The sequence below is a fragment of the Planococcus citri genome, chromosome 2, assembly GCF_950023065.1.
Source record: "Planococcus citri chromosome 2, ihPlaCitr1.1, whole genome shotgun sequence".
NCBI lineage: Eukaryota > Metazoa > Arthropoda > Insecta > Hemiptera > Pseudococcidae > Planococcus > Planococcus citri.
Window position 1 is genome coordinate 41,514,836 of NC_088678.1, and position 27,967 is coordinate 41,542,802.

General features: G+C 35.5%; 1 protein-coding gene across 1 annotated transcript in view; it reads right to left on the bottom strand.

Annotated features, from left to right (window-relative positions):
- The window catches only part of LOC135835814 (protein suppressor 2 of zeste-like), a 41,306-nt gene that overhangs the window by 5,723 nt on the left and 7,616 nt on the right, over nucleotides 1-27,967 (bottom strand). Inside the window, exons 2-4 of the mRNA XM_065350246.1 lie at nucleotides 2,197-2,368; nucleotides 2,014-2,110; nucleotides 991-1,191 (exon numbers count right to left, since the gene is read on the bottom strand). Coding sequence (XP_065206318.1) covers nucleotides 991-1,191; nucleotides 2,014-2,110; nucleotides 2,197-2,356 — 458 coding nt within the window. The 5' untranslated portion in view covers nucleotides 2,357-2,368. The remainder of the gene's footprint in view (nucleotides 1-990; nucleotides 1,192-2,013; nucleotides 2,111-2,196; nucleotides 2,369-27,967) is intronic.

Sequence of the window (27,967 nt, forward strand, 5' to 3'; positions counted from 1 at the left end):
TTTTTTAAGCATACTTGGCCAACATATTTCGTGATGTTTAAGTTATGTATCCAACGATTAGGTTTTAACTCGCTGTTCAATTCTCGTACTGAATCAAAATGTTTACAAGATTCGAAAAAAGCCCAACTGTGAATGATTTTGGAAAATGGGGGGGGGGGGGGCTGAAGCATCATGAAAATTACATTTATCCAAAAATGATAAAAACTTCCCCCTACGAAATTACCTGACGTTAAAGTTAAAGACTCTTGGCTTTACCTCTTGCAGCTCATGCTCCTTCCTTAAGGCATGCGATTAAAATTTTTCATGAAAAACTTCCAACTCAAAGTGAACTTCCGTAGTAAATTTTGTGAAAATCCACGATGGTATTTTTCAAATGTGGAAAAAAAGGATCGAAGAAAAAATGTAAGCAATTCAATTTTGCAAACTTTACAGACACTCGGTCCAACTTTCCCTCCAAAAAGTGAATTTTGAGAATTTTTTAATTCGTCAAATTTTATATTATGTACAATCAATTTTTCTCATTCTGGGTGAATGGGCTCTTTCCTCTCTCCTCGCTTGATCCGTCCACTTTCTGAAGTTTTCCAAAATGTAGTTTCCTAACTATACGTAATTTTGTGGAAAAACTCAAAAAAAGCAACTGAGCAGGTGAAATTTTGTACAAAATGTGATACAAAATCAATAAGTGACATGGATTCTCAACCTGTTGCCTTTTCAAATGCCAATGGTAGGAAATCTCTTCAGATCGAGTTTCTGTTTCTCGAACCTGCTCAAGTGCTTACACCCATCCTAATCTGAAATTTGGACTTACATGCAGTGATCTTCTCTCACACGTCATCTCTCATCTTCTAGCCATACAGTACAACAATACTACGAAGTCATTAGGGTGTCGAAGACTTTTGTAACAATTCGAAGCACGTTTACAACATCTCTGTGCGGCAAGCACGTATTTCAACGCTCAGCACATCAACAATGAAAAAAATAATAACTTACTTATTATCAATGTATTCCAACGATATGTTAATAGGTTCATCAGGAGAGAAATAGTACTCTTCGTCTAGTCTATCGTCACCATTCAAAGTTTCCTCTTCTGATTTCCGAGCTTCTTCTAAATGACTATTTCGACGCTCAAGTTCACTCTGGTACAGCCCCGGAACAGTTTTGTAAACTAATTTTTGTAGGATAGCGTCATATCTGTGATAAAAAAAAAAATTCAAACATTTTTTCATGAAAATACGTAATTGCGTACGAAGAATAAAAAATGATTAAGAATTAAAAAGTTGAAAAAAAACTTCTCGCAGGACGAGTACCTAAGTATTAAGTACCAAGTACTCGTATACGAGTATGTATGGAAAACAGAGGCGAAAAATTAAGCAGTGTGAAATTATAATTGTGTAGGTATATCTACTCTTACTTTCGTTAATTAACGAACCGCTCTATATATCGACGTTAATTACATTATTTTACGTTCGTTATGAGCCAAAATGAGACATATCCAGTGATAATACTTTTAAGAGCTCCGTCGAGTGTAATTAACACGTCCTATGGGTTTTCGCGTGGTTCGACGACAACGACGGCGTACGAGGGTACTTATTTCTATAAATAAGTATCGACTTTCTTATTGCTTTTAGATACAATAAGGCGATTAATCTTACACGAAATGTTTATACTTGCGTAGAGTGGTCGCGACAAAAGGCGTACTTGACCCGATGCTGCTTATGCTTACGTAGTAGGTACCTACCCACAGTAAAAGTGCAGACTAAATAATGCGTCCCGGTACGTCTTTCGTACCGGCCTGTTCGTTTATTTACTCAAAATTTCTCCCTTTTATAGACGTCGTCGTCGTCGTACGTTTACTTTACTACTTAGAATGCGTAGAGTGTTTAAGCAGAAAAGAAAGATACGTATACCAAACCAACGCGTAGAATACGACCACAAAAAGCGGATGTGAGAATTACCACGAGAGAGGGCTTTTAAAATGAAGAAGTATTTTTACTTCAAGTGCTGTAAGCTTACCTTAAATTGAGATTTGATTTTGTTCTGTGCCCTTGAGCGTGGCAAGCTGGACAGAATTTCTCGGTTTTGAGAAAATTAACGATACAAGCTCGGCAATCTGCGAATTGAAGAGAATTTGTTAGAAATATTCGATTCGTGCCTAGGTCTTGATTTATATTGGATGAAATAACAGTGGATACTTACAAGTGTGGCTGCATTCGACGATTGTTGTTGCATTGAAGAAGTAGCCATTGCAGAGGAAACAAGTGAGGAAATGATTGAGCTCCTTTAGCAGTGGTTTTCTTGATTGCTTCATTGATGATATTGATAAGTCATCGGTTGCCTTGCTGACTATATCGACCATCTTGAAAACGTTCTGTAAAGAAACAAAAAACATACACCTATTATGAGTTGTGAGTAGAAAAAGAGCGAGGGGGTAGATCTAGAAAGTACATATAAGTATAATTAGTCTTGGACAATGTAATGCAAAAATGTCTACAAAGTATTGAAATATTATTTTCCGAAATTTTGAGGGCATTCAACTCTTTCCTCCTCAATTTGTTTCAAGAGCCTTATACTCCAAACACGATTGGAGTAGATCGAGAACTCCAATTTTCTAGTCAAAAAATTCTTAAATTTTTGAAAAGTTGAAATGAACCGATTTAGATTTTGAAGGCGAAAAAATTCGAACCTCCCTCCCCTGGTTCTAGCTTCATAAACACCAGGCAAAAGCTTGTACTTTAATTGATCAAATTTGCCAATAATGAAATTTGAAAAATGTCTTCCCTTCCTTCCTTGACTTCTTTGGCTATAATGTGGAAAATTGAAAAAATTGGTCTGGAAATGGGGAAGAATTCAAGAAAAATAATTTCGTTGATAAATTGGACACCCTGTATTTAAATAAAAAGGTCGTCATGTTTTATTAGAATGTTCATAGGAATTCAAAACGTGAAAACATGAATACAAATGACTTTTATGATAGATTCGAGATTGAGAAAAAATTAAAAAAAAAAAAATGGAACGTTATAACTCTTTCCCCTAATTTTCAGAGAAAAAAATTAGAATAAATTGAATCGAGGATTTTATAACAAAAATTCATTTTGAACGCAGCTCATTTTTGAGCCAACATATGTACCTACCTAATCATAAAAAAAGTTGAAAAAAGCTACTTGCTGGTTGTATAACGCGTAAAGAAAAATCGACCCACCCAATTTACCAATGAACGTATTCGTTTATAACCTAGAGCAATACCCAGCACAAGTGTGTTTCAACTCGCTCGCCTATCAATATCGAAAAAATTTTCGTACCGTTACACACATACGGTTAAAAGGTGTTACATATTAAACGAACCAAGAACAGAATCACAGATGCATCCTGTTTTCATCTATTATACGATGGCGATGTTGGGCGGGGCCCTTTCTTGTATTTCAAGGTTGGTCCGGTTTGATTTCCCCGCCGAACCGCTCACCCTTTTTTCAAATCACAAAAGAAAAGGAACCACGAAAAAAAAAGACATGTGGTATCGACGTCCGATGCTGTATAAATACATAAGGGTGTACTATGTGTTGTGCGTTCGACACGCAGCATCAACCATTACTCGATTTTCACTCGATCCCCTCGATTAGTCAGATACATGATAGCTGAGTGTGTTGTTGAAAAGTTGAAACCCATTTAGATATGTCCTCCTTAATTATTACAACGAATCGAACCATGTATACTCGATTCCTATCGAAGGGTCGGTTAACTTATATAGGGAAAGATAAGTGTGAAAGGCATGGAAAAACTTATGGAGTTTTTATATCCGCTGATGTTAGATTCGGATCCTTTGATATTCTAATAGTATAACTAACGAAGTTAAGGAGCAGGAATTGGTTGAATGTGTTATAGAAAATGTGTTTTATGCTGGAATGATGATGTGTATGAAACTTATGGCTTAAAGGGTGTAAAAGGCTGTGTCTTCGTGTCTTTTATTTTGTCCCTTTCATATGTACCTACGTATATCTACATCTTATCTCAAAGATAGATACGTTCAGTCCTCATTTTACTTCCTCTCCGTTTCATTTGCTACATCGAAAGCAGAAATTCCCTGCTCATGATTTTGACAATGTTAGTTTTCAGTTTAAAAAATTGAGGTTCTAGGTCGGAAATTTTCAAAAATCACAAACACAACTTTTTTTAAAGAAAAGTTGCAAAGAATTACGTACGAATTTGGAGAACAGCAAAGTAAAAAATGGTCATTATTTATTTTGGGAAAATGGAGGTTTATAAAGATCAACGATGACTGTATTGATGTTAATTTTGGTGGCATTTTAATGGGCTCAAATTTACAGAATATTATTATGAGCGATGAGTTATAAGCACGTCTGTCGTCTACGTATAGCTCTCAGTATTGTCAGTGGTGATATTTTGCACGTATACATTTGTAATTTATAAAACGAATGAAGAGAAAGTCCCTGTTTATATAAATCTAAGCGAGAACAGCGTGTATCGGGCTTACTTTCACGAAATGCTCTCCTTTTGCAATATTCTAGTACACGAATTCGTCGAATGGGAACTTGCCAACAATGAAAGACGATGCTTAATTGGCAAGTTTCTTTCGTATATATCGATGTAGATTATAATATACCTGTATTGTCATTATTTTTGTGCATATTTATGTAGATAAACAGGTAAATGTAGTAGGTACCTGCTTATTGCTTAACAAAGACTACGTAGATAGGTTCGAGGATCCCCATTCCTATGTTCTATGTTTTATATTGATAAGCATATTCCGATGATGGCTTTAAGCCATCGATAGTATGTACATATTAGAATATTTTCAGTTATGTGGGTATGTTGAGAGGTTTTGATGCGTGAAAAATTGAGACTGTGGTTAACGACTTCGAGATAAAAGCAATGTATTTTTTTCCAATTTTCTGTCAAAGAGTTGAACGTGCATATGTGCGAGGTGGTCAAATGGTCGAATGTTTAATTTTTATCTTAATTGATAAGGAAAGATAATTTTGACCGAGTTTATAATTTATGACTTTTTTCAACGATAAAAGATACGAACATGCATATAAAAAAGTAAGCACTGATGACATTTATTTCCCAGGTCCCATGATTTTCAGTTTGTAAAAAATAGTATCTAGGTGAACGTATAAATATATTTTTATAAATTGAACAAAATTGTATCGTTGACCGTTGACCTGATACCAGAAGTGCAAGGAAGTAAATTTTTGAATTATTGTGAGAATATACCTGATTCAATTCGGGGACAGAAACTGATATCAATTTAGAGCACGAAAACAAAATCCCAATAAAAAAGTTCAGTTATCCTGTTCCATTTTTTCCCTTATAGTTAATCGTAAATAAAATTGAAAAACGTCAATTGATCCTCTAAGTGAAAATGCAGCCATTTTGTATTAAGGTCGCTTGCCTCTTCAAACGATTCATTCACGATTGAGAATCGAGTTGAAAATTTATCGCGTGAGATTTAGGAAGTACATATCTAATACATTTTTTGATAGTAATGTAGGTACCTAGGAGATCAACTGCTCATTCAACTCCTGACTTTTTTCCACTCATTCAACCTGACCTTTTGAATGCGAATTCTTTCTCTTTCGAACGATTTCTTCCATTTCTCATTTTTACTTCTCTGAGACTAGAATTTCCTGTACGCAGATATTTTACAGTAGATGATTAAGCTGAAGGGAAGGGGGGGGGGTGAATCTACAAATGTGATCAATAAATGTTCAAAATTTAAACAGTTGGGCGATTTGTATAAATGAGGATCGTGTTTCAATGTAAAATAAATGGGAGTGAAGAGAAGATGAGAGAAATTTGAATCGTATACATTTGTATATACTTACTCAACTAATGTTTCGATTTTGTTCTCTCCCCCATTTTGATTTTCAACAACTCGTTCCATTGTTAAAATATTTTCGAACCATTTGTTAGATTTTCTCTCATTCTTTAGGGATACCTATCGTTTGGTCAGGTCAGATGGGTTCAATTTTGAAGTAGAAACCATTTTCTCCGCAGGAGGTAAGTTGTGCACGCATTTACGATGATGCGTACAATTCAGATTATTAGACAGAATAGTTATTATGCTTACTCGAAGATTCAGTTTCTTGGAAGGGTGGACCTTTCAGATAAAATAACTGTCCCAGGTAAAAAAAAAAACTAATATGCTATTGTGGTTGACTATTATGTTGAAAACTTTTTGAAAAAGGTATAGAGAAAACAACTGAAAGAAAAGAAACGAAACGAAATCGCCATTCGATTTTCAAAACTCTGTACATTTTATTTCGACCTTCAAGATTCTTACAAAAGTCGTGTAAGCAATTTGTATACGATACAGAGAAAAAATATATATAAAAAGTATAAGGAAAGAAAACAAAGTAATTAAAAAACTGGACGTTTGGAAAATTTATGGTTGACGACGGAGTACCTCCCGGGGCGGCAACATGAGCTGGTGAGCGAACGTAGATAGCATAAAATCCGATGTTTTCACCAAAATTCGTCGTGACATGGCGCGATTTTGGTTGGTAGCCATTAAGCTAACACGTTTGAAAAACTAATACAATAAACCCCAAAAGCTTTATCCTTTTTTTTCTTCTTTTTTGCACTGTATAAGTGGCCTTTGTTTATTCTAAGTTGAAAATGTCGCCTTTTTTCTGTGCCACGAGCTTTCATCAGAGTGTAAAAAAGGGTCTTTTCTTTTTCTCATTTCGTTCGCTTATACCTAAATATAACAAAACTGAACCGATTTCTTTCTCTCTTTTTTTTTGGAAGAGTTTCGAGGTATTTTTTTCCAATAAGGAAGTTAAAATGGGGTGAAATGGATTTTTTTGTTGAAATTTTTCTCGAAGAAAAGTTTCGTGCTTATACATTACCTACCTACTACAATCAATAAGTAAAGTATAATCGATTAATGATGACTCGAACGAAATTATGAATTATTGTAAAGCACATTTTACGGACATCAAGGATACGTTGAAATGCGATTAATTCTATGGCATCCACGGAGGTTAAATTACACTTTGGCATATAACTTTTGACGCGTTGGAATACTTTGAAATCAGCTCTTATTGTGTAATGGTGTCCCCTGTACTCGAGATCGTATAAATATATTAATTTTCAAAAATCGAAATTATTTTTGGTCAACGACTCCATTTACTCGGATGACGTTTCGCTATTCATTTCGTCAAATTTTATATTACACAAAAGGTACTTAATAAAATTCCTTAGAAACACGTCTCGATGCGCAGCCCTGACAACCATCTCTTTCTCTATAGTATTCGTAAGCGTCGAGCTAAGCACTTCAAGTCGTATTATTAAATGTGATTAACAAGAGGGACGATTTACCTTTAAGGTTATTACAAAATAAGGGCTGGCGTCTCCGGTCCCGACGAATGTTATGCATTATAGGAGTCGAATTCGCGCTTCGAGTTTGAAATTTAATTTACAACTGAGCGAGCTTAAAAAAACCTCAATGTGATCGCAGTTAGGGGGCGATCAGGATAGTGTTTAATGAAATTCAAATTTCTAGTCAGCTTTAGCCGGCCGGTAGGTTTGAAAAGGCGACGTTGCCGCATGAACCGGAGGCGCGGATTTTCTCGAAGGCTTCATACGCGACCACCCAATTCACACCGTTTGTCTTGTAAGAGCCGCCACCATTAATCTTCTCGTTTAAGAACCACTTACCGCACCACCCGAATCTAGATAGGTTTACGACTCGTGTACCGATTTATAATCTAGTGACTTGTGACCACACCGATGAAGCCGCAGATGCCGTAGCGTCTTTAAATATACCTAATTGAACTGAATTGAAGCCTTCAACTTCCAACGACTCATATAAAAGTATATCTAAGTATGTGTATGAATTTTATTCGTATTTATGTGTACCTATGTTGTAGGTATAATTTTATCGCGGCGCGGCGGTTTTTTCCCCATTTATTCCTATGGTATTTTGTCGTGCGTAAACGTATGTTTTATAGATACACCTCAGCACGTATTCGGCGCTCGTGAAACACTTCACATTGATGATTCGACCGACCCCAACTGTGCTATTTCAGGTGTCATGTTGCAGCTGATAAGGGTGTCTTGTGTTTCGCTAAGTCGCCTATACCTTTACCTATGTATGTATTACTAACGTACAGTTACATATATGCAGAGCCTGCCTGATGTGTGTGTATTCAGTCAATAGAGAAAAGAGCCTTCCACGAATAACCATCCCTCAGTCGTTGTGTGTTCGGCCCCCTTTCATATTTTTAATAGGGTAACCGAAGCGAGAACTCATTGCTATTGGAAAATACATTATAGCTAAAGGAGAACACGAGTACCTAGATGCCAAACCAGTCGCATCGTTCATGATTTCCTAAACCATAAACACCGAAAAGGTAGAGGAGGCGCGATGAGACGAATGATTTATGATTTATGAGACTAGGTACATTAGAAAATGGCCGATCAACTCGAGGGCTGCGAATTTGCGAACTGATGGTTATCATGGTAAAAGTGGAAGTTGTGCACTTGGTTGTGTTTTTATTCTACACATGTCGATTGTGTATTGTAGTAGGTCTTTGTAAGTTGTGCACCTCCTACCACGTAACGATTTGAAGAGAATGGAGTTGATTTTAGAAAATTACAGGTGAAGAATAGGTATAAGGCGTGTGCTCTCATGACGCGAACGATTAAAAAAAAAACATTATTCCATAAATTTTGAATTGGAGTAGGGGACAGGGACATATCCAAACTGTTTCCTGGTGGTAATTTTAAGTGGCTTTTTTCAATTTTTCAAAGATTAAAATTTTTGATTTCCTAATTTTGAATGGATTTCCTCGATTATCGATTTTATAGATGCATTTTCAAAACAGTTTCCAATGTTTTTTCAGCTTTAAGTGGGGGTTTTTGGACAATTTTTTCAAGATTTTCCATTTTATTGCCATTTTAGTGTATGATTTTTGATAAATTTCTGAAGCGTTTTAAAGTTACTGAAGCATCTTTATCATTTTATTCCCATTATTTTTGAGAGATTTGATTTTCGATGAATTTTCAATGAAATTTTTTTTGTGTTGAAAGAGTTTTTACACAATTTTGAAAAATTTTGTTCGATTTTTTTTGACCGAGAGTCGAGGGAGATTGTTCAACTTTCGAACAGACCATATGGATGAATTTTTCTGTGACCATTTTACAATTTTGAAAAATTTGGTTCGATGAAAATCCTCTTTGCTCTTGGTTTGATCAAGTCCCACCTGAGAAGCAATCTTGGGATTTTCTAAAAAAAATTGAGGTGAAAGAATTAATTGAAAGTAATGACGAGTCAGAAGTTGATGCTTCGGTCTTTTTTCAGGAAATATTACTGTGAATCTTCCCCTTCTACGAAACGGTATCGATGAATAAAACTAATTCTGCTTGAGTTTTTGATTGAGCAATGTTTATTCGAATTTCAGAAGAATGTCTTTCGCGTGTTTAGAAAGAATCCGAGCAGAGGTTTTTCCAGTTCAAATCATACTGAAAAGGGGTCCATTTTGGCGGATTGTAAAATTTATGAATGTATTTAATCCAACTGAAAATTGTGTCCAAATACGACAACAATTTTAGAGGATTTTATCAATTTTGAACTGAAAATTAGTTTGAAAGAGGATGGAAAAATACCCCCCCCTGAATTTCAGATATTGAAATTCATTTTTCGGGCTTTGACAAATTTTTATAAATGTCATACTGAAAATGGTACCTAATAAGCTAGAAAACTGACATTTGGTTTGTATCCCATTTATGACCTCTCAAATCGATTGTGTTTTGAGCAGTTTTAGAGTCTTCAACAAGCGTTTAAAAATCACAATTTCCATGTAGATCTTACCTCATCAAGTTATAGAAGCTGAAATTGGGTATGTTTCACCCTCTTAACCTTGCATAGATTGATTGGAGGAGGTTTCGAATAGTTTTGAGGCCTCTAATGACCTTTAAAAGGCCTCAGTTGGTCAAAAATTTGATAAGATCTCCCAGAAAATGTTAGAAACGTGAAAATGCAAATTGAAATGCAGTGAAGTGAAATCGACGAGTAAGTAGGTATCTATAACGCACATTTTGACTATGGTTGGAGATGAAAAATTTCATTTCTTTTACGCGGTTGTTTGACCGTTGAAAATTACTTTTTCCTAAATTTTTCTTTCTTGAATGATTCATAAAAGCTCGATTGCTTTTTGAAAGCTTCAGAGTACAAAAATATCTCTCAAAACCTCACATCAGCTCGTACGTATAATAACATCGCAGTAATCTAGTATAGGTAGATGAAAATGTAAAGAGTATAGCAAAATTGGCTGGTCGTTTCAGGCATATAAGGTAAAGTACCAGTTGTGGATAGGGGTCCCAGTTGTGGATAATCGTTCCTATGGGCTAAAAAAAAAAATTATCGCTTGTATCTTTTTCTGTAACATTTAATCATTTCGTTGCATTCATGACAACATGAAAATTCACCCATGAAGTCTATGTACAAAAGCATTGAAGTTTCAAAATGATAAAAATTAAGAATTTAAAATTTTTTGGAAGGAAAATTTCAGTAATGGAGAAAAGCGAGTCAAATATGTAATTTTTCATAACTGCGGAAGTTTTTGGATAGTAATAAGATGAAATAACCACCTCTGCATATTTTTGAGAATTTTTGATTTCATCTAGTACTATTTAGAGCAGTCTTTGTCCGCAACCGGGCCAGGGGGCCCGGTTAGCGGATAATTGGAAGTTTTTGAGATTCTCTACTAAGAAATGAAATATTCTTGATTTTTTTTTTCTTCCCAAGTATTATGTAGTTCAACAGTCACACTACACAACAAAATAAAAAAAATTTGAAAAAAGTTGAAATTTGGCCTTCTCAGAGCATGTTGAAAAAAGTATAACCACAACTGGTACTTTACCTTATGTGGCATAACGACCGAGCAAATTCAACCTTATTTTTATGGTCGATTTATTAGATTCATAAATCGATAAAAACGTCAACGATAAGACGACTTGGAATCAAGAAGAATGCTAAAATACCCATCACTATCTTTATAAACAGATACTATACATAGGTACATACATATAACGTGATTCGGGTACATTATTCTTTCAAATATAGACTCTTGAATCGTGATGTATTCTATGCGTATTATACGAACTGCTGAATGAAAACTTTCAACAAATCATCTATTCGTTTCACGCCCCCCGCAATAATACTCGTAGTACCTCTGAAATTGAAAGCTTCAACCGCCTACGTCGGTCATTTGAGAAATTATAAAACAGTGGAATTCGGTGCGGAGCGGAGAATAGAACTAATGTTTTAAAAATGAAATAATTATTATTACACTGCACAACGATGACGTTTCTCATTCTGGTACTATAATACTTATATCTCGTAGGTGTAATTTAATTTGATGCGGAAAAACACGACGTATGACGCCCAAAAATGCTGTTATTGTTGTTAGCATTTTTAGCTTTAAATTTGGAACGAATTTATTCTGGAATTAGAAGGATATAAAATCGGTTAGAGGAAGGTAAAGGTAACCTTTACGATGAGGTTCTCAAAATACACGGACATATGTTTCCTGTTATTCGATGAAAGCCTGATAAGAACACCGATTCTTTTCGTGGATCATCATCTCGTAAAGAGCGAAGATGGAAAGAGAGCTTGTTGATATTTATCTTCGGTATATTTATGTTCTAGACCTGGCTATTCGGAAAACATTTTTAGATGTTTGAAAAAAAGTCGAACGAGCGGTGTGGTGTGATTTCGAGTAAATTTATTTCTCGCTTCTACTCATTCGTATAGATCTATATATCTACGTTGTATATGCGATAGACGTATTTGTACGCAATATTCTCGTATGTACTTACTCGACTAGTAGACATATATTCACGTATCGCGTATAATGGTAGCATGCTCGATACCTATACCTACTTTAAGGTGTATTAAAATATAATTTATTACAGACGTACAATTATACGAAGTACCATAGAGATAGACAATACGTGATATATTATCGATTCGCGTGTACCATATAAATCATAAACCAGTTCCTCGTACACTTGTACAAATTTTGCATCGCTCTAGCCGACGAAGGAGAACATTCGAAAACCACTGTTCAAATATAAAACAGACGTAAAACGTCACCTCGTTGCGCTTCAGATCTTATTTCTCGAATTTTCATGAATTATTAATGTGAAATATCGCGTCTGTATTGTTATATAGACGCGGTTTTTTTTTTATCATTATTATTTAAAGAGCAAATAACGCGTATACCTCCGAAGCATACGATGTGTCGTTTTCATTTCACCTTCGTTTGTTTCTACTGTTGGCGTCTTTCACACTTTCGCGTATATCCTTGTCTATACTTAAAGGGTGTCTTATCAAACGTCTATCTTGTTTCAGGTCTGATCTGAATTAGATATAGCCTTGTTGGAGCAGAGAGGGCGGAGTTGGGGGCTCTTAGTCCCTCTAATGATCGCAAAACTGATTCTCAAGGAGGAAAATTAGGTTACAATAGAAAAATACATATGTCCCAATAACAACCTTCAATTCAGTTCATAATCTTGTAGTATTTCATCTTCTTATGTTCAAGGAGTTTTTATGAATTTTCAATTTCTTTTACGACATTTTAAGCAATTTTCATTAAATTTTGACCACTTACCCAATAGTCCGGCATATGGCAATAGGAGTAATTGCACCCACCCCCCCCGCCGATCTTCCAGGACAATTTTTTTCTTAAAAGGAACATCCTAAGGAACATTTTAAAGCAAATTTGCCCCAAAAAAAAGTTGGCCTTACTTACAAAATGGCGGGCATTTTGATTGACAGGTCAGCCGAAATCGCAGATTTTGCGTTTCAACATAGGACTTGCACGAAATTTTTCAAACTTTACAAAAGTAGATCGAAAGATCATGCAAAAATTTATCACCTGTCAAAATTTCGAGTGCTGAAGTGCGTTTTTCGATTTTTGGTGAATTTTTGAAAATCGAATTTAGGCCAAAAATGAGAGGAAAAAATCAAAATTTTACCAAATTGATCAAGAAAGCTGAAATTTGGGATATACCTCATTTTCGACATGCCGCAAATCAATTGGAAACAGTTTCAACCCGTTTTGAGCAGTTCTGGAGCCTCCAGCAGATTTTTGAAACTCGAAATTCCCACAAAATTCCATCAAATTGGAGTTGTTATTGTAAAGCAGAAATTTATTCTAAAAACCAATTTCAATATGCTACGAAGTGCTGCAGGTGAATTTCAAGTCGTTTTGGAGCCTCCAGCGACTTTTTGAAAATTCCCGAATCCTCCAACAGATGTTTGAAACTTTAAATTTTCACAAAATTTCATCAAATGGAAATGGAAAGCTGAAATTTACTCTACACTCCAATTTTAACACCCTCTGAAGACGACTTCAGATGGGTTCAAGTCATTTTAGAGCCTCCAGCGACTTTTTTGAAAATTACTGGAGCCTCCAGTAGATTTTTGAAACTTGAAATTTCCCCAACATTAATTTATCAAATGGAGTTGGCAAGCTGAAATTTACTTCGCAGACTACATGGTGGTTTCAAATGGTTTTTGAAGCTTCCAGCTACTTTTAGGAAATTTCAATTTTCCAAAAAAGCGCCATAAAACCTTTCAAAAAGTCGCTGGAGGCTCTAAAATGACTTGAACCCACCTGAAGTCATGTAAGTTATATTTCGTGTCAGAATTACTTATATAGATTATTTAAAATACCGAATAAAAAATGTTGTGTCTTTTAACACACCGACCTTGTCATCTGCACTAATTGACTAAAAAGTATCACTCTCGGTTCTCCCCAAGTGAGATGTTTCGTAGAAGAGTTGGTAGAGTTGCTCCTTTTATCGAATTCTTTTTCGATTAAAACGATAAGAAATGGTAATAATCGAAAAACCCACAACCACAAACTACATTTTCCTTTTCAAAACCATCCACTCGTTAATATCTTTATCACTCCTAAATGATGGCGGCTGTTGGGTCTTCACAGCGCGACGGGCGATGAGGATACGTAACCGTCATTTATTTGAATTGCTTAACGCCCGTATATACTTTCAGACTTGAAACTGTCAACGTTTAATTTTTCTACGAACGTAATTGAAAACAATTGTTTGGAAATTTAGGTCGATTTTTAACATCGATGAGCTTAATTGGTTCCATAGAGTACCATGAAGAGGCGCGTCCACGTGTTTTTGTTTTTGTCTTCTTCTTTTTCTTTTTTTTTCTTTTCACCATCAACATCGAGGTGGTCCTGTGATTTATTCACGGACACGGTAGTGTATATAGTAATTTAGAAAACATACAGTTCTAACACGTCACTATACGTATACAGCGGTCTTTGTAATGTTTCAAGAGTAAATGTAACCAATTCCGTATATCGAATAATGTTTTTGTAATTTAATTCTAACAGGCGTGAAATTAATTTCTACGGATTCCCGCGATTACCCCGTTCAAGTAGCGCTAGCACGTAATAACTATAACGAAATTATGTGGATTTTTTCCCCTCTTCCAATGGCTGATGGATTTTTCAAATACCTACTTGCATGGTTTATTTTCATACGTACTTATATGTGCATCTATTTCAATATTAAGATATCATTATAGCTGAGGGTTAACAGTCTGATTTTAACCAAAATATGTAGATGTAGTGGAACACTCTCCTCCTCCTCCCCCCTCATGAATCTCACGTAGGTATATGATGATGAACTTCTGATAACTTGAAATAGGTGCCTCAAGTATCCAAAAAAAGACGAAATTGCAGTTTGAAGTGATAAAATCTGGTTTTTAGGATAGATTTTGGTAATAGATGGATTTTCTGAAAGCTGAAAGAAAATCGAAGAAGATTTATTTTGGGTTCATAGAATATTATAGCTTCAAAGTTGAAGGTAGAAGTTCCCTGTTTCGTGAGAAAAAGATCGTGATGATCGGATCACCTTACCTACCAGTGAAAAAAGATAGATTTTTTGATTGGATACTTATGTGAAAATGATTGATTAATTCAGTGATCATTGGTTTGGTCCAGACTCCAGAAACTTCACTAATTTGGTTAGCAGCACATGTAGCTAGATTTTGTGATTGAAAATCAGAGAAAATCTGCTGTTTGAAATTTGGAGAATACAGCAATCCATACACGAGTGGAACCACGCTCTGCTACCATGTCATGAAATCATTCGACTACAGTGAAATTTCTGTGATTGGTGAATCATAAAAACGATGAGAAATTCACTCATTTGAATTTAGAAAATACAGCGATATTATACTTCATGTATAACCAATAACCATGCTCTGCTACCATGTCATGAAAAATCATCCAAAGTGATAAAATTCGAGTGAATACAATCTCACGATTAGCTGAGAAGTTCAACCAAGTACAGTATCAGTTGAGTAGGTAATCAAGACATTTTTTTTCAACACCTGAGAGACTAATAGCGAAATGATTGCCACTCTGCAAGAAGTCGAACACCCGAAGAGTCAATTAATCAAAAGAAAATCTCGTTCGTTCCTGTTTCCGACTGGAATGAGAAATTTCATTTTCGCAGCACGATTTAATCTAGCGGAAATCAAATTACGAGGTCCTAATTCGCGGGAAAATTTAGGCAAACTACGAGACCATCGGGACGTGCAATGCATTAAGGAGTGAAGGGGGAATGTACTCGTAGATCGTTGGTACATTCAGTGCAGAAAACCAGAAGCGTAGTTACCAAACAAACGCGTACACGTATATTATTCTTTGATGAAACTGGTAAGTTCGATATGGAATGCCAGAGAGATGGCGGGAGAGATTTTTCATTGTACATCATCATTACCGATTTGTTACGGTACCGGTTAGTGGCACTATGCACTGGCCCGGATCATTCACTCGGTCTTTGAAACCGCAAACGAACTGCTATATATACACCAGCAGTTTTCCCTCCAAGTCTGACGAGCGTACGAGATGCTGAAAAGTACAATGTACTCACCTACTTTATTTTTTTGGTTGATGATTTCAACGAATAGGTACGTACAGGATAGGAATAGGAAGGTACACATGTGTTATGAGTGAACTCAGGGTGTAGAAAATCGATATTCCAGAAGAACATCTCGTTGAAGAGTTCATGCTTGGTGGAGATAAGTAGATGAATGTATAAGAAGAGAAACAGTCGCGTACTACTTGTATAGGATTAAAGAAAAATTTCACCATTGAATTACGCCCGAGTAATACATACCTTACCTACCTATTTGAAAACCGCGAATAATCGTGAATATTTATTCGAGCTTCCAGTGAAGTTTTTTTGCCGCATTTTTTCGCTTTAATGAGAGAAGTTGTACAGCATCAAAGCGAATATATATCAAAGAATACGAACAGTTGAATTAAAAGCGTCACTGTCAAGGTCTGTGAAGCGTAACAGGACTTGAAACGCGTCTATTCGATGTAAAGAAAAACGAGGAAAATCCATCTTCCTTGTTCCATCTCATCTTGTTCCCAAGTCGGTGAAAAAAAAAGATGCAGAAAAAACAATGCCTAGGTTCGACGACCTCGTGGAATTGTTACATTATAGTATTTCTGAATTTTGTATTTACTCGTAGATGTGGCTTTGTCGTTCTCGTACCGCTCGTGGATATATTTCAGTGTTCTCATTTTTCCTTCATTCGATTTGGAAATTTTTTCTCGAATTTTTCATTTTCCAAAAATAATAGCAAAATAAATTGCAATAGCAGCAATAAATTTCAAAAAATTACGCTTGAATACATTCACAGATGGTGAATTTGGTTAAATTTATTCGAATAGTGCTGAATTTCATCAGGGCTTATTTATGGGAGTTTTTGATGCCTGAAGAATGAAAAAATCTATCGAAAGTTCCACAAAAATTCAAAATCATCATCAATAAATCCAAAAAAGTGGAAATGAGATCAAATTTTGGCGTTTTTCATTCACCAAATTTGAATTTTCAAAAATACAGCAAAATTTTGAAAAAATGAAATCTTGCACTTCGGTTTTTATGGCCCTTTTAGTCCACAAATTTGTGATACATGACTTTTGTCGAGTATCGATGTCTGATATCACATTTTTTATCCTTCGAACTACACTTTTTTCTGACTTTCATTGAAAACTATTGAGTAACTTTTCAAGACCACAGATTTGATGGCTTTCTTAATGACTTTCATGGCTGAAATATTGGTTTAAAAAAAGGGCCCACATCCCACAAAGCCTCAAAACATACGAATTCTAAACAAAACCCCTTTGTCACAACGATTTCTTCAAAACCGATTGAAAAAAATGAATTAAATATTACGATTTCGAGATCTTATCATCGTGTATGGTTTTCCATCACGTCAAACTTGATTACCTAATACCATCACAGCAAGTTACCACCCCGCACCCCAAACAAGTAAATTTTTAAACAAACTCAGCACCCTATTCGAGTTGAACGCCTGGTTACATTCATCCCCTTTCATAACAAGTACAAAGCCGTATACGCGATTAATTGCAGTATATTTTTTCGAAAAATTCACCATCTCCGAGGCTCTCAGCACATCGGGAATCTGCACCATGCTCCATGCACCGAGTTCACAAACACGGGGTGAATTTTAAATACATAGAGAAATAATGAGTCCGTCGGTATCTCATCGAGCTTATACATCGAAAGCTCCCACGAGTCGACCGACTTACGTAATACGCTATACGCACAGCCTAGCTCAGTGATTCTCAGCATAGGTATTTTTGTACGTATTGTATACTTTGTCAGTATATCTCTACATACAAATACGTGCTCGTCTGGGCGGTTAATTTACAAAAAAAGAAGAGGTCGATTTGAAAGATTAATTATCAAAATACAGTAATTATCGTAGGCTATTGACGTTATCTGCTGGACGACGATACAACGAAACGATTTGTATAATTTCACGCTCAGCTGAGAACACTTCCTTGTCTCGGTTAATGATCAACAAGAAAATCTACAAGTCGTATTATAGTACATTCGTGCCTGAGTCGTCGCTGGTAATATAACCACTAGCTGTACGTATAGTATTCCGACGCTATAATAGGCTATAGTGCTGGATTACTGAATGGATTTTACTTCTCTACTCTTTCCAGCAAAAAATACCTTATTGCTGGAGAAGCCGCCGAGTCGAGCACTTCAGTTGGTACGACGCGACGTTCTACATACGAGTACATAGATTTGTATACCCTACAGTTTTTATGCTTCGAACTCCATAGCTCTGGAGAAAAAAAACCTATCGCTGATGCTGTGTCGTAGGACGAAGATTATTACGCGTATATCTAGATTAATGGTGTTGGTCTATACGTAACATTTACACGAGACATAATTCTGGATAAGCATGACGGTACGGTTTCGGCGGTGGCGCTAAAACAGTATTATCGATCTCGCCGAGTGTACGTAAGAGAAACAGAATACCTCGCGTGTACGCGTGCGCTTCTCTTCGTCCTACAAAGGAAGCATTACGTAGTGCCTACACTGTATCGTCATACCGAGTGAAAACACTAGCACGTGATGCCAATCAGCTGAAAAATAAGGAAAAACACTTCACCTGGCTCCTATATCGCGAATTCGTCATGTTTTGGAATGTACTTGTAGGTACCTGTTTGAAAACGTTTACGATCTTTTTAACCTTTGCTGTATTTTGACAATTTTATTGACAGAGCATTTTTTCTAACGTGTTTGGGTAGCTCGGGTTTCTACTCGTGCTTATAGGAAATGGTCATCTTTTTTCAATCAGAAACCTACCAAATTTTCATAAATTTGGCTGCCAAACCGAGAATCAGGAAATGCACGAGGAAATGTTCGAAATTTTAAGCCGAAAATTGAAAGAGCGACATAAAAGACGAGTTTCTCAGAAAACGATAATATGTCAAAAATATTTTAATCTGCAGAATCCACCAAGAAAGTGCGAAGTGACCAAAAAAAGGTACGAAATGAAAAAAGGGTTTAAAAAATATGACGAACTCTCAAAATTATTATGTTGAAGGAAAATTGCTGTTTTTCAAAAGAAAAACTAAAAATCGAAATTAATTGAAGAACCATCGATTTTTTAATTTCTTGAACGTTGGTTCTCAAAAATAGTGCTCACTTCTTTCCCTATTCCTGTAGGTCACATGGAGACATAAAATATTTGCCCAGATGAGTTTCGAATAGACACTAGACATTAATTCTTCTTTTTCTAAATTACACTTCCCAAAAATTTTGTTAATGATGTCATGAGAATGTTTTTAAATCCCCCTATCCTGCCTTATCCTTTTTCTGCACCAAGATATTCTATTCTTTTTTACCATTTGAACCCACCGAGGAATAAGACGATATGAAAAATTGCTTGAAAAACACTTCAAGCTTTATTTTTCTTATACGAAAATGTCATTTTTATCTCTACCCCCTCATCCTGGTTGAAATACCTGGTCGAATGTTGGGTACTTTTTTAGTAACTTTTTCCAAAAGGAATGTTATAAAAGTTACTTTTTCACTAATTTTTTCTTTTTCATTTTAAAAAATTTTTTTCAATCTCTTTTTGATAATGTTTTCATTCATTGGTTTTTTTCATTTTTCAAGCTTGTTCGTTCTGTTACTTTTGTGAAGTATGCGGGAATTTTTTTTCTATTCTTCCATTATTCAATAATATAATTAAGTAAAATTAAATTATGGTTTTGCCAGTTTCAAATTTTCTTTTGTTTTAAAATCCATTTTAGGTAGGTAGATATTTAATAAATTGGAACTTGAAAGGGTCTTTTTTCAATACTTTTTCCTACCTGTTTTTAAAATGATTTTTTCCTTTTTATTCGAATTAAGAATTTTTACATTTTCAGAATTTTCTCAAAAAAATTTCAATTTTTCAAATCTTTCATTCGCAGAGTGTCTACTGAAATCAAAAAAGCAAATTTCTTGCTTTTTTCTTGCCTACTTCGTGTTTTTTTCTTGCTTTCAAATATGACATTTTATACCCCCCCCCCAACCGGGTTTTTCTAACAAATTTATTCGTTGAAACAAGAAAACAGAAAAATCGACAGTTTGTGTAATTTTCCGAAAATACTTGATGATAAATAAATATTCTACTAAAATTGAGGCAAAATTACTGCGAGAGCGAAATTCTTTGAAAAAATTGGTTCAAGAAACGACCAAAATTTTTTGAAAAATTTGTGTTTTTTTTTCAAAAAAATAAAAAAATAAAAAATTTGCACTTTTCAAATGGTTTGGGTGCACGAGTATTCCTGGAATTTTTCCATTTAATTTTTGAATTCTGAAAAGTTTCATAAGCAGAATCTTAAATAGCCCGAGCGAAGCGAGGGCAAAAGTTTTGGAAAATTTGTAATTCGACAAGTAGAATAACATCAATTTTAATGAACGGATTCAACTTTTCTGATCTCCACATTTTTCAAAATTGGCGGGATAACTTTAATTTTTCAGAGATTTTTGATGTGAATTTTTTGGAAATTTTCTTGCTTTTCGAAGGAATTTCTGTAAGTATTATTTTCTTCCTTTCTTGCCACCCATGCCAATTTCTCGCCTTTTTCTTGCTTTCTTGCTATTTTTTTGCCAGTAGACACTCTGATTCTTGATGAATAAAGATCATAGAAATTCAGTAAAATTCACAGATGACACATTCAGTTGAAAAATTCGTTTCAAAAAGTGTAATTCTCGAGGTCAATGACATGCTCTGCTTTTTTAATAAGTTATTAACGAAAATAATACGTGGTGTGAAAGAATTCTAGGAATAGTTGTTTCAAAACCATCAATATGCCTTTAGTTATAAGGTGTTATCATCTCACTGGGACCAATCTGTTCTTCGTAATTAGCTTTCTTTTGACTTGACTACTGTGTGTGGCTCGTATTATATACTTAGAACATAATCGTTTATCTCTCATTATCGCTATTTTTATCACCTTCACCCTATTATATGTTTTTCTTTTTTTGAGTATGATTTATTTGACGCGAAAGTAAACAAGAGCAATGTGTTTTTTTGCGTCGAGTTCAGGTCTCCTTTTTTTTACATACATATTATTTCCATCATCGTATAGCTGGTTCACTTATAAACATAGGTATATAAAATACACAATGGTATTAAAATAATACTACTTTAATGTATTAATTAGCCAAGGTTGTAGAGTTTGCAATTGTTTTGAAATGAAATCCATGTAAAAGAGATGTAGATAGATTGTTCAAGGTTATACAATATACGCTGACACGTAATTCAAAAGTTCATCGCGGATTGTCCTATAATATTTGAGGTTTAGTTGCGATCTTATCGCGAGGGTTTTACATACAGGGTGTCCTGATTTTAGATCATCGAGTTGGATCTGCTGATTTCAAAAGCGTGTATAATTTATTTTCGATTGAAAGAGCTAGGTGCATGGAACTAAAGGTATGAAGATTCACTTGCCTTCAACTTCCTTCAATGTTATAAGTATCCATTTCACTTGAAGAACTTTTCAATTCAACTCGAGTAATTCCACTAGAACCAAAAAGTAAGATGGATGGGGAGATTTTAGGCTCTTTTGCGAACCCTATACTTCTTCAAATTCTCAACAAATAGGATGTTTATGCATGAATAATTTTGGTCTCTCTCGGCGAATAAAACGTGGGACACCATGTATATTTACGAGACATGTAATTTGAAGCGAAGACAGAGATATGTGTAACCGCACGAAGATATAGACGTTGGATTCGAATTGAAGATGCTGATGCGGCGTAATATGAAGCTAAGCTATTTGTTTATCGAGTACTTGATATGCAAGAGCATTATTCCACTGGCGATGGCGTTACAAAGAAGAAGAAGAATCGAATATTTATCATTTTCTACGCACTTTGATCGTTTGGTTTGGTTGATGATAGCATTATGTACCTATTACCTACCTACCTACGTAATACTATGTGTGTCCTTTGGATTTGGAAGAAGAATGATAAGAAGTAATTCACATACTCAACGATCCGCCTTCCAGTCTAAAAATCATCGAACAGAATGAAAAAAACACACGCAACATTCTGCCTAATTAGACGTGTTGGCACGTTGATTTATTACAAGCCGTCACAAGAAGATTCCATTTAACAACTACCGGTGCCAGCTGTAACAACTTACTATACGAGTATATATGGAGGTACCTAACCTGCTACTATACGATATCCATTTTATAGGCAGTATACCTATGAAAAATTTAACCATTTGCAAATGACATAATTGTCGGGGATAATTTACGCCGTGTAATGTAAAATATTATGATTTATAAACGTAAACATAGAAATTAAGGCCAGCGAGTAAATGCAACTCGTTTGCATCGACATTATCGTGTATTTCGATGCGTTGCATTAGATACTTTTTTTTCACATTTTTTTCATTTGTTTATTCATTTAGCGTGACTATTGTAAAAAAATCTTTACGCTGAAATATTACGTAGACATAGGTTTTTTCCCTGATGTTTACCAACCTCCATTCGCTGCAGTTTGGTCTGATGTATACGCACAGTAGGTGTAGGACGTAGGTTCATCAAGTAGGTACCTAAAGGGCTGCGAGAACGGAAACGTGTCAAATTAGTGTCACAATTTCGAATAATAATGTAGTTTGTATACATTATCGTATCAACGAATGCTTCGTTCTTCGCAATATTATAACGTTTTAAACCTCTCGAGAAAAATTTTTCTCCATTAAAATTGTAGGTATAATTGGGTCTTCGTTTGATGAAAATATTCAGCGAAGGGGGAGGGGAGGGGGGAATCCTCTACTCTTAATTCTTAAGGAAACTCCATGCAGAAGATGAAGTTTTTATGTAGGTGAAGTAGAGGGTTTGAAATAGTAGATTAGTGAAAAAAATTTGATGGGAGTTTTGCTCACGTTTCATTATGGACAAGAAAACTAAAATTAAATTGAAAGTTGTGAATTTAGGTACTCAAAAATTCCAATGAAAATCAACGGACTTTTTTATAATTCACAAAATTGCGTTCAAATGTTAGAAAGTCACAAAAAGTCATAAAAGTTGAAAAAAAAGAATGCAAATTTACTCAAAAAATTTTTCAAAATCAAAAAAATTGAAAAAATTTAACTGTTGGTGACACTTGACAGTGCATTTCGTTTTTTTTTAAGAGTCGTAAATTTGCATGGAAGAGAGAGGGGGTTCTGGGAACAACTCTGTATTTGATTTATTTTTTGCACTTGGAAGAAGTTTCTGAAAATATGGTGGAAAATGGTGAAAAAAGGCAGAGAAAATTGAAAAGAAATAATTTTTGGAATAAAATCTAAATCGAGTTCAAAATTTTTTGGAATTGAGAGAGGGAGGGTGGTCACTTGCTGGAAACTCTTTGAATTGAGTTTAATATGTTGTTTGTGCTTAGAGGAGGTTTTTAAAATTTGAGTAAAAAAATGGTAAAAAATTGAATGAATAAATTTTATGAAATTTCCAAGAAAATGACTTCCTCTCATCTACCATCCTCTCCTCACCACCCTTCTTGTTTGGTCATGTGTGTAATTTTTGTCCTGAATTAGTGTCAATATACGTATGTAATATACCTATTGTATTACATTCTACTGAATTAAGGGATCTAACTGTCATTTGGACGAACAGGTTTTCGTGTATTTGCTGAGATAAATGAACTTGAAGTGTTCGCGTGACTTCTTATATATTGTGAATTAACCTCTGGATAAACTAAATAATGTGCCACCAGGTGGTAGTTCAAATGATGAGTTTTGCGACGAAAATTTCGAAAACTAAAGATTAAATCCGGAAACTAGATAAATAACAAGAAAAAAAAGAAACACACTAAAACGTTCACAATACAATGCGAAATTCGCACCCTTGACGCAATAATGTAAGACTGAGTAGGTATCTGCAATACAAAGGGACACCCATATCGACTCGATATCCCTCAAAATGTATACATATGATGCATTAACTAGAATGTTAAATTTGGTCGAGGCGTTCACCTGAGTGCCTCGTTCATTTTAATATCCTCTATCGTCTCATTTATTGCATGCATACTGCATAGGCATTACCATGAGCGGAAAAAAAAGAAACGGAAAGGGATATCTACGCGAAATCCGAAGCGGAAGAACATACGAGTCACTAGGGAGACCCACTTTGACCTAACTAAATATAAATGGATTTAACATTAAGCTCATTTGTTTCCGCTAAACCTAAAAGGATAAAGTATATGGACAGTAGAAAGAGAAACAGAAGATTTATCGAATACACAATGTCACTGATGTGGTTATTAATCGGACTGCACCTCTATCAATGGGTGTGTATTTTTTTTTTTTTTTTTGTATTTTTGCACACTTTTGTACGTACATGTTTATGCACTTTGATACTCGTGTATGCTCGATTTTATCGGATATTTGAACAGTTGTCACGAATATCCCATGAATTTCAACTCTTTGAGTACTTTTATAGGTAGCAGGTACATGAACAAAATCAATGATAACGGTTCTACACTTCATTACAAGTTTTCTTTCGATGTTTTTTACCTTGTAAATTGAAGTACGTATTCGTAAGTCTACGTACACGAGTATCTAGGCAATGCAGTAGGCAGTAGGTAGGTTTAGGCGGGGACAGAGAGAGGGAAAAATCGCGAGTACATTTGACGCGTGACATGATCGACGCCGATGTACGCGAAGACCGTATTACACGCTGGAACCAGAGATACGATTATCGAAGTATTCATTTGATGATTACAAAGTCGTGCTCATCTTTCCAATGTGAACTGGAATGTCGAAATACCGCGCACTCGACTGGACCAGAGGACCACCGCACCAGTAATTGGCGTTGTAGCAATTTATAGGATTGTATATGTATGGGCATTAGGTATGAATGGAGCGTGGACTGTGGAATACTATATATTAGCTCAAATGCTCGACTACATTTCGGCATTCTTATACCTACATCAGAGTTTTCATATTATACACGCTCACATGTGAACGAATCTGCTTTGGGACAATGTAGACCAGTCAAAATGCAATTTGACCCAAACATAATTGGGATCAAAAGTTTTTTTGGTGAATATTGTCTAATTTTTTTGGAGGGGCATAACATGACCCCAAATAGATGAAAAGGGTCCCAAGTCATACCATCGGACAGTACCCCATCTGTGATCAACATATTCAAATTTCAGCTTCCTAGGTCATCCCCACCCCATTTAAAGCGGAATTAAGGTGAAAATCCCCTTATTTTGCCCCTATTTTCGGGGTTTTCCATCTTAAAAGGAGTAGGGATGACCTGGGAAGCTGAAATTTGGATAGGTTGACCACAATGGGAATACTGTGTGATGGTTTGATTTTGGACCCTTTTCATCTATTTGGGGTCATGTTATGCCCCTTCAAAAAAATGACCTTTCTGTAATTTTCAACTTTGACCCTCCCCACTCCAGAGGTCAACTCTAGCTCCCAAAAGAATTCTATTCCCCAAGTTTGACTTCATTTTATCAATTAGAACAGGTTACAAGTCCCAAGTCATAAAATGTAAAATTATTACAATCCCATCACTTTGAGGGGTCGTAGCACCACCCCCCTTGAGAGTAGGGAGTTGGTCGACAGCTCATTTGATAGGTATTGGAGAGGAGATGAAATGATCACTGAGCTCATTTTACTCAAAATTCAATATTTCAGGAGTTTTTGACGAAAAAATGATTTTGGGAGGCTTTGATCCACTGGGGGGGGGGGGTTAGCTTGTGGGGTAGGGGCGGGGACTTTTAGTATGTTGTTCAGCATACCACCCTAGACAATATTCACCAAAAAAACCTTTGATCGCAATAATGTTTGGGTTCACCTATTTTTTTTCTGCTATTTGACTGGGCTAATGCAGATGCACCCAGTTTTTTATTACATTGTGGTACACTCGTACTAGAAATAGAGGGGGAAAATGCTCAATTCTTTAATTGTTTGTCAAGAAACCGTAGTGGTTCATTGAGGTATAATAATATGTATATGTAGAGTAGACATGAGTTGAATCCTCGAATAAACGATGTTTCAATGCTTGGAGCATTTTTATTATGGGTTGTTATAAAATGCAAAGGTATGTTTTTCTGAACCTTTGCAAAAGGTCAATTTTTCAAAATTTTGTACACCCCCCCCCCTCCACCTCAACACAAGTGGACTGAAAAAAGAAACAGGAATTTCTATAAACTCGATACAGATTCAAAACTGAATTTTGGTATTCGCAAATTTGATTTCTGAGAGTTGAAAATCTGTGAACATAGACAGGTGTATCCAGGAAAAGATGCAGGAACGAACAAAACTTTGGCTTTGGCCTTTAGTTGATGATCACTGAAGTAATCAAGTGTAATTTACATTAGAGAAATTTATGAGAAAAAAATCTGAATGAGAATTTGAAGGTGATTCAAGTTTAGAATTTTAATTTTTTTTCTCACTATTGTAGAAACTATTTGGAATGTTTATTGGAATTTTTTCTTTCAAATGATAAACGATTAGTATCAGACATTTTGCGGAGTGTAGTAGTATACGTCATCGTAATTCTTAGAATAATTCAAGAATTAATGAAGTAGAGTGAATATCAAACTCCTGCAAAAGTGATACCAATGTCCGGAAGTGATGTTTGCAATAAATTCAGAATCAGACTTTCTTTATCAAACGATAGGAATCGATAATTTTCAATTTTAACATCCGCTTCATTTGTGTTTGTATTTCTCCGCGAGATAACATATTTATATGTACAATGACTTGCTCATAAATACGCTTCGAGTCAACCAGCGAGCTATTTTGTATAAATAAATGTGATGGATTTCCTTTTCCTTTTTGACGAAAAATCGTATTCGGTTTCAAGAAGCCTGGTATAGGTATTTCCACTTCATTTTCTGACGTTAATTTCTGATTGATAATTTATGTGAAAAGTTGTCAAAAAATTCAAAAATTGTCATCGAAAGAGCTATTAATCAAGGAGCACGATGATCACAGACCCGCGGCGTTTCGTGGAAAGAATTTTCAACGTGAGAGGTAAACTCACACGTTGATTTTGCAGAGTTGCCACCCTCCTGTCCGATGTCCTGATCGTTTCAAAGCCAAAGGATTAGAGAGCGATCATCTATACGAATGACAAAAATTGATACAAATGGGCTCAAACTCCCATCAATCATATTCAAATTCAGGTAGACGATTGAGGAAGGTTCTGGCTGCAAGGAAGTCATACTTTTTCAACTCGAATTCTCTTTTGGGATGAACAATATCGAAACATTATTATAAACGAAGAACGTGCACGGTTTAAAAGTACATACGTTGGAAGAGTTTTCCACTTCATTGCTTTAACTGATTCAACTCTTTGAACCCATCACACTCAAAGCTCCAAGTACTCGTACTTATTACCGTGTATACTATAGGATATTATCACAGTATATGCGACGCGATACACCTATAGTAAACCTACACATTTACATACATTTCGAACGCGACTTTCTCTCTTTATTTCCTGTATATAGATCGCGGCATAGAACGTTTTAAATATACCCAAGGCACGCGATACATGTCGCTAGTCTTGGCTTTTGGTTGGTCTTATATACGACTACTGTATATAGCCTAGACAATACGCTCGCATAAAAATATCGCCACCGAAATCCAATACACAATATTATTCGCATATGACTCGATGGCTCTGGAACTGCGAATGTGGCTACTCCACCGAGAGAAATAAAAGCGAAAGATAACGGCGCGTAAAAGCGGAATGTAAGTCAAACGCATGCGGTACCATTTTCAATATAATAGTTTAACAAAGTTGTGTAAGCGAGCAGAAGAGCAAGCAAGGGTATGGTGTGGAAACTAAATAGCAACGGCTGACGCACAAAAAGCCGTAACGGGGAAGATTATAATAAAAGACAGATTACATTCGGTGAAGAAACTACCACCACCGCCACCCTCTTCTTGCTCAGTTATTCATCCCCCGTCGCGTCGCCTCTTTCTCTGACAACCCTATGAATTGGCATTGAGGGGCGGTAGAGGTAATTTCTTTGGTGGAAAATTAATGGAATGCTATTTGCGTAGTGTAAACAATTTTTTAATTTCATA